The sequence below is a fragment of the Eurosta solidaginis genome, chromosome 5 (assembly GCF_040869045.1).
Source record: "Eurosta solidaginis isolate ZX-2024a chromosome 5, ASM4086904v1, whole genome shotgun sequence".
In the NCBI taxonomy this organism is placed as follows: domain Eukaryota; kingdom Metazoa; phylum Arthropoda; class Insecta; order Diptera; family Tephritidae; genus Eurosta; species Eurosta solidaginis.
In genome coordinates this window covers 266,992,666-267,009,619 of record NC_090323.1, presented here as the reverse complement: position 1 = coordinate 267,009,619, position 16,954 = coordinate 266,992,666, and the positions used below count along the sequence as shown (strand labels likewise).

Here is a 16,954-nt window from a genome sequence, read left to right as displayed (position 1 = left end):
ATGCAGATTTTAAAAAGACGTGGGTTAAGTACAGTGTTAAAATATCTCATCCAGAATACCCTAGTCGTTTATTGAGAGCAGTTTGCGAATACAATAGTTGCCATTTTTGATTCAAATAAACTGGAGAAGCTGATTAACTAACTTTTGTGGTTTCAAACAAAAATATGCATTATTTTGTAAATTTTGTTTAAAATAACTGTTTGCATTATACGTAACGTTACATAAAATAAATGTTTACATTATTTTTTGCAAAGAAACATGATTACTATTGCTTTAAAATAGATTTGCCCATCAATAAAGCGTATGAAAGCTTTAATTGCAAAATTAAAAAAATTTAAAACTTCAAATGACTCAAAAAAAAAAAGCGCCGAATATGTGATTTCGCGGTTAGCTTTTTTTGACACTAGGCACCTCCTAGAATAAGCCCACAGAAAAGTTTCCCGGGTGGTCAGCAGAAAATTTTAAATTTTCTAAAACCCACCGTGTGGATATACACTGAAGAGAGGGGGTTCACCCTTTAAATGTATTTAAAGTTTCTCCAAACTATATAAATTAAGTCATGATTTACAATTAGATTTGAATTATGTTTACTCTATTCATGTAGCAAACATTTTATAATTACTTTTTATTAATTTAATTAAAACTATTTATCTAATTTTCAAACACATTTACATATATGTACATACGTGCATGTGTATATACACACGACATAGTATCTCACGAGCTCTTTAGCAAATCAATTTGAATATTTCGGTTTTTTGTTCACTGAAGCATACGCGTTTTGAGTCTCGTGAAATGATCGTACTGTGCATGTATGTACATATGTACATATATTAACCCGGGTCGATTTGTATGGACGAAAGTTAACAGATATCGCGCCATCGATTTTTCGAGAGGATTTGGGCTCAGAAAAAAAGTTCGACTACGCATACCCTAAAAAATAATTTTGGAGCCTGCGAAATTTAATTTTTCTCACTTTTTTCGACTTTGATTTTTAAGGGTTTTTTTTCATGACCTACTATAAAAATATATTTTTTTCCAAAGAACTGCTATCGCCAACGTTTTTGGCGGACATTTTTATGTCGGACAGGGTATAGATATGAATATTTTTTTAGTAGGTGATGAAAAAAAAAATTTAAAATCAAAGTCGAAAAAAGTCAAAAAAAAAAAAAATGAAATTTCGCAGGCTCGAAAATTATTTTTTTTTGGGTATGCGTAGTGGAACTTTTTTTCGTGAGCCCAAATCGAAATCGATGGCGCGATATCGGTTAATAAATCGACCCAGTCTAATGTATATACATTAGTATGTACTTCTTTCATTATTTTGTTTCTTTAATTTCGAAAAATTCTCGTGCATTCTATTTTTATTTATCGCATTTTGTTTTTAGAATTTGTTATGCTTTTCAAATTCTTTGAGAACTATGCCAAAATTATGTATAACACTTTCAAACAAACATATCTTATTAAATATAAGCATAAAGCATAAGTTACCCAGCGAAAACTGGTATAATTTGTTGTAAGCAATAAGGATTCACTCCTGACAGATAAATAAGGTAAATGAAGTATGTAAAACGCTTTAAAATAACGCCTCGTTTTAGGTTTATTTACGCTATAAATAAGCCTTAAATAAATAAATAAATGTAAGGCGCGATAACCTCCGAAGAGATCTAAGGCCGAGCTTCTCTTCCAATTTGCGTCGTGCTCCTCTTGATTTTTCCCTACAAATTGGCCGGACGGGACCTACATGTTTTATGCCGACTCCGAACGGCATCTGCAAGGCAGATGAGTTTTCACTGAGAGCTTTTCATGGCAGAAATACAATCGGAGCGCTTGCCAGACACTGCCGAGGGGCGACCCCGCTTAGAAAAATTTTCTTCTAATTGAAAAATCTTATTTCTAAAATTTTGATGTTGCTTTGTCCGGGAGTTGAACCCAGGGCATACGGTGTGATAGGCGGAGCACGCTACCATCACACCACGGTAAGCCTTATCCCTAAGATAAATAGAAACAAGTAAGGACGGAACTGTCTTCGGCTGTGCCGAAGACTTCATACCTTTCATGAATGGGGCTGAACAATAATCTTATCCCGTTCGTAATCTCCAAATAATCGGATGTATAAGATAAGAAATATATAGCGAACAGATGTACATACCTAAATGATTTTTAAGATAAATATAAAATACAAAAATGGCAAAAAACCCCCTTATCTGAACGATCGGTTGTATGGGAAATATATTATATATAGCTCCGATCAAAGTGATTTTTTCAGAATATCTTCTATGATATATTAGAATATATATCACCGAGTTTTACGTTTATACTGTCTAAATTGTGGCAGGAGTGACCAAAATCGTCTTAACTGAATGTTCGGTTGTATGGGAAATATATGTTATAGTGGTCCGATTCTACGGGATCCGACAAATGTCTAACATAATACAAAAATACATCCTTGCGCCAAATTTCATGGAGATATCTCAAAATTTGAGGGACTAGTTTCCGTTCAAACAGACAGACGGACGGACAGACAGACGGACATGGCTATATCAAAAAAAAAAAAACATGGCTATATCAACTCAGTTCGTCGCCCTGATCGACTCGGTATACTTAACGGTGAGTCTTTTTTCAGATTTAACCTATGTCTGATAACACTGCAGAAAATAAGCAATATAATAAGGAATACGCCTTACAACTAATATTCCTTATAGAATTAAGGCCTGATGCCATAAGCCTGTTGGCCATATGAAATAAACCTTAGATAAGGCGCAAAATTTTCGCTTGGTATGTGTTATTTATTATACATGCACTTGCGTGTAAGAAAATATCAAATTAAATTTTTAAAATTTTGTTTTTATTTGTCTTAATTCTAGAAAAAACTTAGCAACTTTTTGAAGCGAAAGGCTTTGTAAAATAAAGAAGATTTTAAAAATCTTCATAAAAGTATCCAAACTAAATTGCATGTATTTGTATTTAGAATTTCAGAGTGGTTATATTTTCCTCCATACATAAAACAAAATTTTGTGTTTGAAAATCCGAAAAAACTTTTGAAAACAGAGTTATCAAAAATTAATCAGAGAGATTTCGAAACTTCACTTTGTAGGCCTAAAATGAGTTTTACATAAAACATATATTTTACTACAAAAGCGCATGCTCAAAAACTTCCTGAAATTCGAAATAATTATTCGGAAAATTTCATAACTTTTAAAAAATTTTTAATTTTTTTAAAACTCATTTAAAACTGATTTCCATAGTTTGAGATTTTTTTTAAATTTAGGAAATTTTAAAATTTTTGCTTCTTCTATTTTACCCGTAAGTGTATACATATTGCTATAGTATAGGAATGATGGCTACTGCTTCTAAAACCTTTTTTTGGCGATTAAGTGGGCTAGGTCTCCATACTAACCATAGCTCTTCAGTATAACAGCAGCGAACAAGCAAATAGCACTGGTATTTTTTTTAATTTCGTTGACTAAATTTTTATTTCCTTTATTTTCGATAATGTATGAAAAAACTCGAAACAATGCAAACCCATTTCAAAACAGTTTTCGAAAAACTTCGAAAATTTCGAACTTTTTATTTTGAGTTTTCTGTAAAGCACAAGCTATAGGTTTCTCAAAATTCGCACTGATCTTTGACAAATATTTTCCGAAGGATGTTTGAGATTTTCATCCATTTTTACATGGAAAAAAACTGAAACAACATTCGGAGAGAAAATTGCCAAAAACCAATGATTATTTGGAGAGACTTGGAGAACTAACACTTCTTGAGACTAAAATTGGCTAGGCTAAAAAGCTGTATACTCAAAAATATTCGCAGAACTCTAAATATAAAGTTCGAAATCCTCGTAATATTTTCTGGAATTTCGAAATTGTTCGAAAACGTTTTTAAAATTGGTTTGCACAGTTTCAGAAACCAAATTCATAGAAGTTCTTCTTAAAATATCGGAAATAAAAAAGAACTAATTGGAAAAAATTAAAAAAAAAATTGCACTGCGCAAGGCGTTATAAACTTCTGAAAGAATTTAGGCTTCTCTTCTAATTTGCGTCGTGTTTACCTTAATTTTTCCTACAAATTGTAGGTTGCACGTGTTTTCCGCCGACTCTGCAAGGCACATAAGAGCCTTTTCGTGGCAGAAATACACTCAGAGTCTTTGCCAAATCACTGCCAATGGTCGACCCCGCTTAGTAGAACTTTATTCTAATTGAAAAAAGTTGTTTCTAAGTTTTTGATGTTACTCTGCCCAAGAATTAAGCCCAAGACTTTCGGTGTGGGAGCTGAAGCACGATACCATTCTTTACAATGGAAAAAAAGATGAGAGCTCAGACAATTTTAAATTACTAAGAATATACCGAAAATTGTATGAAAATTTTCAAGCGTTGTGCTTTTTTCTTTACAAACGGTTTTTTAAGCTAAAAATTAATTTCAGTTTCTTATTTTTGTATTGAGTTGAATTGGTTATTTCAAAAATACGCATAATTAATTTTTAATGGAGTTTATGATGAAGCGCAAACAAATTTTTCCAGCTGTACAGCTAAACACACGACTAGTTTTAAGTTTATGACTTTCAGACTAAAAGCAGATTTTAAATGAATCAAAATTTTAATTAATAAATGTGTAGGTATTACATTTTTTTCTTTTTTTCTATGATAAATTTATAACAGAAATATTTATCTCACCACTTTTACTTATCTTCCAAGTTTACTTTTACAATACATTCGTATAGGCAATTAAATATGTATGTATGTATATGTATGTGCCAATTTGAGTCTATGAACCACAGCTGTGACGTCACAGTTGTGATCTCACAATTTATTTACTATTTACAATTTGCTGTTTTCTATTTCTTTTTTCCTATTTACTATTTCCTCAGCAATCATGACAGTACAACGCATTAAATTCCTATTTTTTCCAAACACAAACGTTGCGAACTTTGTTTACGCTTGAGTTATAAATAAAATTTTTAGATTTTATTTTTCCACCAAAAATATACTTATCTATAATGTAGGTATTTGTTTTATCTATTTAGATTTTAACTTTAAATAATTTATGTGGGTGGTTCATTGTATCTGGCATTTGTGTGGTTGACCGTTGAAAAATTTCCATTATTATTTGCTGATAAAAAAATTCGCACAAAAAGATTTTGTTCGAAAACTAAGCATATAATTTTCAGTTCCATATGTTAATACTTTTTAACAGACTATTATATGGAAAAAGTTTCTGCCACACAAATTTCGTTTGACTTACAATTAAGGCCAAATTTCCAAACTGCTTCGATAACAGTTTGGTACTCCTTTGAAAAATTTAGTATATTTTATATTCGAACCCACAATCTTCACACTACCTTCTAATATACATACGTCCTAAGAACAAAATTAGGTTAGGTTAGGTAAGGTTAAGAGGTTGTGCGTGGGTATTACCCACACTCCCATTCGGAGACATTTTTGTCCATTGTGAGTGCTCTCAGTAAGTGCAGGGTGGCGGCACATTCGTTTAACCCCATTACCTCCTAGTGGTCCTCAACGAACCACTTGCTTTCCCTGATGAACCCAAGAAGAAGCGAGACGCTCACCTTCCTAACCTCTGCGAGGTTGCCGAAGAACCGTGGTCCCAGAAATCTAAGCCTTCTTCTTTGAAGCGCCGGGCATCGACAGAGAAAGTGGTAGATCGACGACTCCTCTTCCTCCTCATCCTGAAAGCTACTGCAGAGGGAGCTTGTTGGTACTCGCCAGCTTAGGACCGTTGGTACGCTAGCACAGTGACCTGTGATGACACCCGTAAGTACACTCACCGCATATTTGTTCAGTTTGAGAAGGAAGCTGGTGCCAAGCATGGCCATAAGGACTTTGAGACTTCGCAGTCAACGCTTTTCGTCCATAGCTTTTCGTCCATAGCAAGTCCGTTGCCCTGTTCTCATATTTCTCGATTCTCCCCAGGAGATAACTCAGCGGTGGTCGGACGGAGTTGTCCACCTCACTTGTGTCCAAATCGGAACCTTTCCTATCCATCTCATCTGCGAGTTCATTCCTTTCAATACCGCTGTGCCCAGGGACACAGCAAAGGGAGACATTGAGATGACCTATAGAAGCCAGCGAGGCTCTACACCTCCGCACGATATCCCATTTTATCATTTTGGAAGAACAAACATAAGTATAAATAATATGTGCAAATGATATATATGTAGTTGTCAACAGCTTTGCGGCGCAAAAAATGTTTATGCTCGTGTGTGCGCGTATTTGAGTCATGCAAGGTTGTTCGGATACGTATACGCACTGTATGCTGACAATGAGATGTACAATAAGATTTTGTTTAAGAGAATTTTTCTGCTATTGTAAGACATTCTCTTGTTGTTTACAGCATCTGAAAATGTGAAATGTTTCAACTTTGATTTTAATGTATGCGGAAAGTTCGTAGACACCTTTTGATCAGGTACCTCAATGTGTACTAGTAAAAATTTTACAAAACAGATAAAAAAGGATAATAAGATTATTCAAAGACTCTACCCCATCTCTGATTTCAAATCTCGTTCCAATTGCTTTTCAATGTAGTTATAAATAAGGTTGAAAAGCAGCAACCATATGTGAATGATATATGGATAAATAGTTTGGAACTTACTTCTATGTTTCCGCAAAATACAAGCTGTCTCTTGCTAAATGTAAATTCTATAATTTTTCCTTTCGTGTTATTTTTACCTCTACCGGCATTTTGAAATAACAAACATGGAGTTTTGGTTTGATGACAACGTAGTGTGAAAAGAAAGATTTGAAATTCCATAGTGACGGGTGTGACATTTTCACACTACTCTGTCTCAAACTTAAAGTAATTTCTTTTTAACAATTGATTGTAGTAATTTTGATATTTTATCACTTCATTTACACAGACAAATTGCCACTTTCTAAGACCCACTCAGCATTTAGGTGAATAAATTTTGAATTACCCTACATATCAATACAATTTGATTACTCTTTCTGAATAAATAATGAGTTATCATACAATTGAACAAAAGAAATAATCAAATATGAACACTTTTCATGATCAAAAACTGAAAATCATTTTTCGATCACTTTTTGCAATCATTTGTGAAGTCCTTTGATGACTAAATTTTAATATTTCATAAAAATCAACAAAAAGAATATTCAAATATGCTTACCTTTCAATAAACAAAAACTGAATATAGTTTTTCAATCACGTTTTGGAATCATATTTGAATAAAATGTGTTTGCTTTAGGTGATCAGAAATGTATAATCATTTTTAATTCAGCTTTTTGAATATTTTATGAATATATTTGTTGACTGAATAATTTTATACTTGTTTATATTTTACTTTTAATTAAAAATCTTGTTTTTTTTTACATACACCCCAGCCAGCATTTTTTGAAAATTTTGATCAAAAAATACTCAAATATCATACCCCAAAACGATTAAAAACGTTCAAATTTAAAAGCATTTTCTGTTCGAAAATTAACGTATCGTCGGGAGAAAAATGTACCATATATGTGATTATTCTTGAATAATCATTTATGATTCATATTTCGAAACGCTTTTTGTTTATATTTGATATCATTGTAAAATTGAGCTTTAATTGTTTTAGAGTAACATTTGAATGATTTTCACAGTCATTTTCTAATCATATTCGTGAATATATTTCAATCGTTTATGTTGAGATTTTTGAATCATTTTTGAATGCGATTACGATGCATTTATTCTTCATATCTCATTCAAAATGAGATACTACATAATAATCTTATTTCATCAGGGGAATAAATCATGCGGAAGTGAGCTATTTGAACCACAGGTCACTCGTAAACAAACTTGACCGATATACACCTCGACTACAACATCCAGCTTCAACTATGATCGTCAACATCTTGAAATACGATATGGTACGGGATGTTGAAGCCATATCCAGGTACATACATATGTGAAGAGAGTTTCACTTACCTGTGGTTCACAACCTTTGTATTGTCTAATTTGTATTTTCTGGGAAGCCGAAGGTGGAGAAATGGTTGGGGACATCTTTTTTTAGGAGCAGTATTTACATTATTTCTTGTCTTGAAGAATAAAGTTTTAATATATTTTTTCTGAACTTCATGATTGAAAAAATGTGAGTATGTGAAAAAAATAAGATCTTCAATGAAAAGTAAAATTTTAACAAGTATAAAATTCATTATTCAGTCAACCAAGATAGTCAGAAAAGATTCAGAAAGCTGAATGAAAAATTATTAAAAATTTTTGATCACCTAAAGTAAATACGTTTGATTCAAATATGATTCCAAAATTTGATTGAATAGCTATATTGAGTTTTTGATCATCAAAAGTATTCATATTTGATTATTTCTTTTGTTCAATTGTATGATAACTCATTATTTAGTCAGAAAGAAGAATCAAATTGTATTTATATGTAGGGAAATTCAAAATTTAATCATCTAAATGCCGTGTGGGTAAAGTTTTTTTTGCAAATTTTGATAAAAAAATATTTAAATATCATACCCCAAGATGATTAAAAACGTTCAAATTTAAAAGCATTTTCTGTTCGAAAATTAACGTATCGTCGGGAGAAAAATGTACCATAAATGTGATTATTCCTGAATAATAATTTATGATTCTTATTTCGAAACGCTTTTTATTCATATTTGATATCATTGTAAAATTGAGCTTTAATAGTTTTAGAGTAATATTTTACTGCTTTTCACAGTCATTTTCTGATCATATTCGTGAACATATTTCAATCGTTTTGGTTGAGATTTTTGAATCATTTTTGAATGCGATTATCATGCATTTATTCTTCACATCTCATTCAAAATGAGATACTACATAATAATCTTATTTCATCAGGGGAATAAATCATGCGGAAGTGAGCTATTCGAACCACAGCCCACACGGCATTTAGATGATTAAATTTTGAATTTTCCTACATATAAATACAATTTGATTCTTCTTTTTGACTAAATAATGAGTTATCATACAATTGAACAAAAGAAATAATCAAATATGAATACCTTTGATGATCAAAAACTGAAAATCATTTTTCGATCACGTTTTGGAATCATTTTTGAAGTCCTATGATGATTAAATTTTAATATTTCATAAAAGTCAACAAAAAGAATAATCAAGTATGCTCACCTTTCGATGAACAAAAACTGAATATAGTTTTTCAATCACATTTTGGAATCATATTTGAATCAAATGTGTTTACTTTAGGTGATCAAACATTTATAATCATTTTTAATTCAGCATTCTGAATCTTTTCTGACTATATTTGTTAACTGAATAATGAGTTTTATACTTGTTAAAATTTTACTTTTCATTGAAAAACTTATTTTTTCACATACACACATTTTTTTAAATCATGAAGTTCAGAAAAAATATGTATATAAAATTTTTATTATTAAGACATTCTTCAAGACAATTGAATGCAAATGCTGCTCATGCCCGAAGATTCCCCCAACCATTCCCAGATAATACATAATAGTTGGACAATACAAAAGTTGTGAGCTATTTGACCAGGTAAGTGAAACTCTCTTGACATATGTACCTGGATATGTCTTCAACATCCCGTACCGTATCGTAATTTAAGATATTGACGATCATAGCTGATGTTGGATGTTGTAGTCGCAGGTGAATATCGGTCAAGTTTGTTTGCGAGTGACCTGTGGTTCAAATAGCTCACTTCCGCATGCTTTCTTCCCCTGATGAAATAAGATTATTATGTAGTATCTTATTTTGAATGAGATATGAAGAATAAATGCATCATGATCGCATTCAAAAATGAGTCAAAAATCTAAACCAAAACGATTGAAATATATTCACGAATATGATCAGAAAATGACTGTGAAAAGCAGTCAAATATTACTCTAAAACAATTAAAGCTCAATTTTACAATGATATCAAATATGAATAAAAAGCGTTTCGAAATATGAATCATAAATGATTATTCAAGAATAATCACATTTATGGCACATTTTTCTCCCGACGATACGCTAATATTCGAACAGAAAATGCTTTTAAATTTGAACGTTTTTAATCATCTTAGGGTATGATATTTGAATATTTTTTGATCAAAATTTTCAAAAAATGCTGGCTGGGAGGTAACTCGCAAGCAAACTTGACTGATATACACCTGCGACTACAACATCCAACATCAGCATTATCGTCTGCATCTTAAAATACGGATACGACACGTGATGTTGAAGCCGTATTCAGGTATGTCAAAATAGTTTCACTTACCTGGGGTTCAGATAGCTCACAACCTTTGTATTGTACAACCATTATGTATTTTCTGGGAAGCCGAAGGTGGAGAAATGGTTGGGGAAATCTTCGGTCCCATTTACATTATTTACATCTTGAAGAAATCTTTTGTAAAAATAATAAAATTTTATATATTTTTTCTTAGCTTTATGATTGAAAAAATATGTCCCACTCAGCATTTAGGTGTTTAAGTTTTGAATTTCCCTACATATCAATACAATTTGATTACTCTTTCTGACTAAATAATGAGTTTTCATACAATTGAACAAAGGAAATAATCAAATATGAATACTTTTGATGATCAAAAACTCAATATAGCTATTCAATCAAATTTTGGAATCATATTTGAATCAAACGTATTTACTTTAGGTGATCAAAAATTTTTAATAATTTTTCATTCAGCTTTCTGAATCTTTTCTGACTATCTTGGTTGACTGAATAATGAATTTTATACTTGTTAAAATTTTACTTTTCATTGAAGATCTTATTTTTTTCACATACTCACATTTTTTCAATCATGAAGTTCAGAAAAAAGATATTAAAACTTTATTCTTCAAGACAAGAAATAATGTAAATACTGCTCCTAAAAAAAGATGTCCCCAACCATTTCTCCACCTTCGGCTTCCCAGAAAATACAAATTAGACAATACAAAGGTTGTGAACCACAGGTAAGTGAAACTCTCTTCCCATATGTATGTACCTGGATATGGCTTCAACATCCCGTACCATATCGTATTTCAAGATGTTGACGATCATAGTTGAAGCTGGATGTTGTAGTCGAGGTGTATATCGGTCAAGTTTGTTTACGAGTGACCTGTGGTTCAAATAGCTCACTACCGCATTCTTTCTTCCCCTGATGAAATAAGATTATTATGTAGTATCTCATTTTGAATGAGATGTGAAGAATAAATGCATGATAATCGCATTCAAAAATGATTCAAAAATCTCAACCAAAACGATTGAAATATGTTCACGAATATGATCAGAAAATGACTGTGAAAAGCAGTAAAATATTACTCTAAAACTATTAAAGCTCAATTTTACAATGATATCAAATATGAATAAAAAGCGTTTCGAAATAAGAATCATAAATTATTATTCAGGAATAATCACATTTATGGTACATTTTTCTCCCGACGATACGTTAATTTTCGAACAGAAAATGCTTTTAAATTTGAACGTTTTTAATCATTTTGGGGTATGATATTTGAGTATTTTTTGATCAAAATTTTCAAAAAATGCTGGCTGGGTATTATATGCTTCAACGAAAAACTTAGATTCAATCTATACTAATGTTGTGTGTTCTACAAAGAAAAATTATCACGTAATTCCTTTTATTTTTCCTTTTCCTTTTCCTTTTCCTATTCCTATTCGTATTCCTACTACTTTTCCTATTCCTATTCTTATTCCTATTACTTTTCCTATTCCTATTCCTATTCTTGTCCCCATTCCCATTCCTATTACTATTCCTATTCCAATTCCTATTCTTATTCCTAGTTTAATTCCTATTCCTAGGTCATTCCTATTCCTTTTCCTTTTCGCAATCCTATTCCTATTCTTATTCCTATTCCTATTCCTAATCCTATTCCTTTTCCTATTCCTATTCCTATTTCTATTCCTTTTCCTATTCCTATTCCTAGGTCATTCCTATTGCTTTTCCTTTTCCTAATCCTATTCCTATTCCTATTCCTATTCCTATTCCTATTCATATTCCTATTCCTATTCCAATTCAAATTCCTAATCCTATTCAAATTCCTATTCCTTTGCCTATTTCTATTCCAATTCCTATTCTTCTTCCTATTCCTAGTCCTGTATATAGGTTTTCTTAAAAAACTTCTTATGCCTTGCTCTTTTAAGTCTCCATTTCTATTCGCAATAAGATAACAATATGAAGTTCCTGCCCTTCGTTCGATAGCTAGGGCTACGTTTGACGGAAAGTCCCGGTAAAAGTACATATCAGGCGAAGGACAAATTATCGCCACATACTTTTAGGTTGAATTCTTCTAAGTGTAATGAGCATTGTCGAAAGACTAATATATTTTCAGCGTTTCTGGGGAAAAATGTAAATTTTAAAACCACTTACTATATAAATAATTTGATAGAAGACAAAAAATACCGCATATGTTGATGAATAAGATAGATATTAAAAAACTGAAAACACTAATCAGCTATTTTATAACTTGAAACCGTGTCTCTCGTTCGGCCTGACATCCATCCCCTTCCTACGTTACTACTATTGAGGACTTTTATCTTTAAAAAATATTCAGTGTTTGATTTATGAATATATAACTCGTTTTCAAGATATACATACGGATATATATAGTTACGGACTTCTACGAAAAAAAAAATGTTCTTTATATTAAATCTTAAGAAATCCCTGCAGACGCGCAAAATCGAGTGCTGGTTGCGCTATTTCACAAAGAAATCGAGCAAAGATCTGAGAAAAAAAAAATGGTTTTACACCAAAAAATTTTCAAATTTATATACGTATGTAACTCAGTAAAAGGTATATTTGAGGTATATGTATTTGTATGTATGTAATTGAAATTAGAAATAGAACAAAAAAATAGAAACACACATTCTCTTTTGGCTCGATTTAACGATTTCTTTTACTTTATTCAAATATCTTTGCAGAAAATCCCGACAGTAGCGGCGAGCTATGACAACGAGACGCACACCGGTTCGAGGAGTAGCGCGATCAACTCGAGTCAACCAAAGTATGTTTTAATTTGTGTCTCATCACATACGCACGTACATATATAATATTAGAAAAAATATTTTAAATATTTTGATTAGTTGAACTAAAGAAAATCGGAAGTAGCTGAAAAAAAAACAAAAAAAAAAATATGTGGTTTAAAAAACCTTGTAATTTGTAATAAATTGGTGGTGGTGGCCTCTTACTTAAATTTTATATGGTTTCGTAGTTAGTGCAGCGAATTATATAAAGACACATTTTTATTTATTTATATAAAAATGTATAAAAATATTAATAATAACTCTTCAACAACCATGTTTGAAATGTACGCTTCTTCGGACAGATTCTTACGTCCGGATATGGTTGATGTACCCGCTCAGCAGGCCGCCGGATCAACGTTGCCGTTGGTGTTGACACGTAAAAAAGGCGATGAAGAGGATGTCAATTATAATCCGTTCGAGCACCGAAAGGTCGAGCATCCAACATCGTAAGTATTGAACAATGTTTCATTGTTTATTTATTTTTTATAATATGTATCTCGATTGTAGTTGTAGAAGGAATTGTTACTGTCTGTTACTGTAAAAACTTACCATTCGGTTTTGAGTTATTAACGATGCACATATTTTAAAATGGGGATTATGTACTAGTTTAAGCTAAGATTTGAATCCCTAACTCAGTATGGCAGGAACATGCATTAAAAAATATAAAAAGAAATAGTCATAAAACTGCGGGTTTGTTACATGACAAAAGACAATAACTACCTTCGCTGGTTGTATTTCGGAATACGAAATAATGGATTATTCTTAATTAGTTCAGAATTTCTCAAGATTTGTGGAAGAAGTGGCAACTGCGTCATGGGCCATTCCTCCTTATTTTGCTGTTGCAACTTGTTACGGTACTTAGACCTGAATGTCGTGAGAACGGTCTTTATTTTGCATCATTTTTGCGCTTTTATTTTTCTTTTTAATTTCGAAGCCCGTTTCTACTTTTATACTTTGGCATGTGTTTAGCTTTCTATTTTAAAGTTTGCAAAAAATACCTATGAGCTTAAATAGGAACTAAAAAGAACTTTCCGCTCTCTGAGCCTGAATGTTGAACCAGGTTTTTTAAGATGGTTCTAGTTTTCGAGATATTCTTTCATATACTTACGACAAACACGTTTTTCGGCTACATTCATACCGTAATATCGCAAAGAAAGTTAATTTTCATTAAAAATATGCAAAAATCACTTGAAAGCATAATCATTTCCCTTGAGCTTTTCTGGATATTTTCCATTGATATATAGGTTTCTGGGAGTAGATTCAGTGAGTTTTAAAATGTACACCTTTTCTTCATAAAATTTGTAGGAAATAAAAATTTGTAGCACAATTTTAGGCATAATTTTTTCATATTAAGCTTGTAGTTATGTGGCATATGGCACACGAAGTAGTCGACATAATTCCTTTAAATTTTCATGGTTTGTCCCGTTTTACACCATTTATTTCTTGAATTCAACTCTTTTGGCGTTCCATTTTGAGCTTCCTATTCGCGTTTACTTTTGCAATTTTTCTTGAAAGCAAGTGTGAAACAAAAAATGGCTTGCAAGCAGAGAGAGGAAGAGATAGCAAGATAAAATTTAAACGACTTGAAGGTACGGATGCTGTTGCACTCTTCTCCTCTCTTCTCACCCCCTTAGCCTGTGTCACGGCACACTTAAATTCGAGAGTTGTAAAGGGAACTTGGCTATAGGCTATAGTTAAAAAGTTACAGACATTATCAGCCCATTCTAAACAAAAATTCCGTGCGAGCTTTTCCCTTTTCCCATTCCTCGTATTCTAAATAAAAATTCCTTGTGAGTTTTTTCACTTCTCCCTTTCCTGGTTATGGGAGAAAAGTCGGTATTATGAATGTGAGGGAGAGGGAGATTTCTCTGCAATTTCATAGGATTTTGTTCACTTGTTAAATTAAAGGGAATGCATCAAAATAGTTAAAGGAGATTGGTTCTTTTAAGAAAGAACACTTATTTGTACAAATTTGTGCTAAAATATGTATGTACATTCTACCACAATATTCTCACTGTTAATACAACAACCACAATATTCTTTATTTTAAGTAGAAAAGTATATCATAAGCAACAGAAGGGATCTTGGTATATTTGATGCAGCCATCCAGAAATTGCGCAAGGATTTTTAAGAAGGCTTAAATAGATTTTGGCATATGACGAAAGGCGAACTCAACTCGACTTGGCCGCCAGAAAAGTGCTTTGCTGAATGAAAGCAGGCAACTCCATGGGATTTGTGTTATCCCGCCGTCTTCTTCTTCTTATGCTCCTCTATTGATGTTGATGTGGCACAAATTCATTACTCATTTCAGTGAATAACACATGAAATGCAATATTGTGCATTGTTTATATTTTATTTCTTAATTTCAAACAAATTTGCAACAATAACACAGTGCTACAAAAAAAAAATATCTCAAGAACTTTTGTAGGGACCTAGTGTGCGTTGTAGGTCTTGATGAGTAGATCAAGATGCCGTGTTTCAAAATTTTCTAACACCCCGAAATTTTCAAGTTATTGTTGAAAAACTGTTTTTCTTGTACCTCTCGCATTCAAAAATTCGTTACTCCGTAATTTTTCCATCAATTTTTGATTGCTTAACAGCTTTAGAAAGCTGAAAGATAGGGCTTTAAAAACATATATATTTGTCTACACTTTTTATAGCAAATTTTTGAGATTTTTTAAAAGTTATCTAAAATTTTCTCGTTTTTTTTAATTTTTCAAAGTTTGACGGCTTTTTAATGTATCATTTCTGTAATGAATTATTCTTTTTCTTAAAGAGGTTGAGAGAGCATTCTATTTCGAGTAAAAAAAGTACAGGTTGATCAAATTCGGTTGAGAATTGTTGAAATGACAACACTTTTTGTGAACAAGAAAATTTTGCTCTCATCGTAGAATCGATATCGCGCCATGTCAGGATTGAATGTATGATTTCAGTATATCGCTGCCATCGTATTGAACATTCTTATCGTTTCTTTTATTCCACCCATTATTTTTTGTTATAACAAAATTTCAATTATTGACTTTAATTATTTAAACAATTTCGATATTTTTTATTTATCTACATATATCATCTCTCGAGTAATTTTATTTCGCTCCTATGTTGGAGAGAAAAAATAAAGAAATAAATAGTTGCAAATATATTTACATAAAATTTTGTTTTATATTATGTACTTAATACAAAAAAAAAACTTCGAATTTCGATAGCTGTTAAAAATGTTTGCTAGATCTTCTACGTTTATAAGCCACATCGTCAGTATCGCGTTTTAGAGACCAGCAATAATTTGCCAGCATTCTGATCTGACTTTTTCCGACAAAGCGTTTTTCGATCTCTAATAGTTCCTGATGGAACCGTTTCCTGTTCATCACTGAATTGTTCAAGATTTTCAGGGAAGAAATCCAAATGCGAATGCAGAAAATGGACTTTGTGTCGTTGATTTCTAGGCCGTCAGAGTTTTCTTCATCATCAGCTTCTAATGAATTTTGCAGTTCGGAAATTGCATCACGAATAGTCGATATTTCTCCCGTGATTGGATGAGATACAGTTAACACATTAGCATATTGTATACGGCCACGGGTTTTGTAGTGATGACCAACAGTATTTGTTTTGCAGAAGTAGCAATCTTCTGGCTTATGGAAAAGTTGACGATGCCATATCATTGGAGTTGAGAATGGTAAATGTTGTTTGTTGCATTTCCCAGTTTTCCATTTTTTGAGTGCGCTGCAGAACTTCACACAAGCATACTCTGGTTCATACCAAACATTTTCACTATACACGCGATTAAAGATAGATGTGAAAGCTTCTGTGAGAGCTGCATTGGTTTTTAATTGTATACGATGTTTCGTATCAACGAATAACCCGCAGACGTAACAAAACTTATTACGCTTATCACACATTTTTAAAAAAGTACTTTGTAGCAACACGTACAACCACTGACTGACTTGATTCTACCAAAATGACAGTATCCTAACTTTCGTCT

At 32.1% G+C, this 16,954-nt stretch overlaps 1 protein-coding gene across 4 annotated transcripts in view; it reads left to right on the top strand.

Annotated features, from left to right (window-relative positions):
- The window catches only part of LOC137253429 (proton-coupled amino acid transporter-like protein CG1139), a 135,542-nt gene that overhangs the window by 106,979 nt on the left and 11,609 nt on the right, over positions 1–16,954 (top strand). For all 4 annotated transcript variants that reach the window (XM_067790337.1, XM_067790340.1, XM_067790338.1 and 1 more), the window contains exons 2-3: positions 12,877–12,959; positions 13,281–13,424. In XM_067790337.1, the coding sequence (XP_067646438.1) occupies positions 12,877–12,959; positions 13,281–13,424 (227 nt within the window). The remainder of the gene's footprint in view (positions 1–12,876; positions 12,960–13,280; positions 13,425–16,954) is intronic.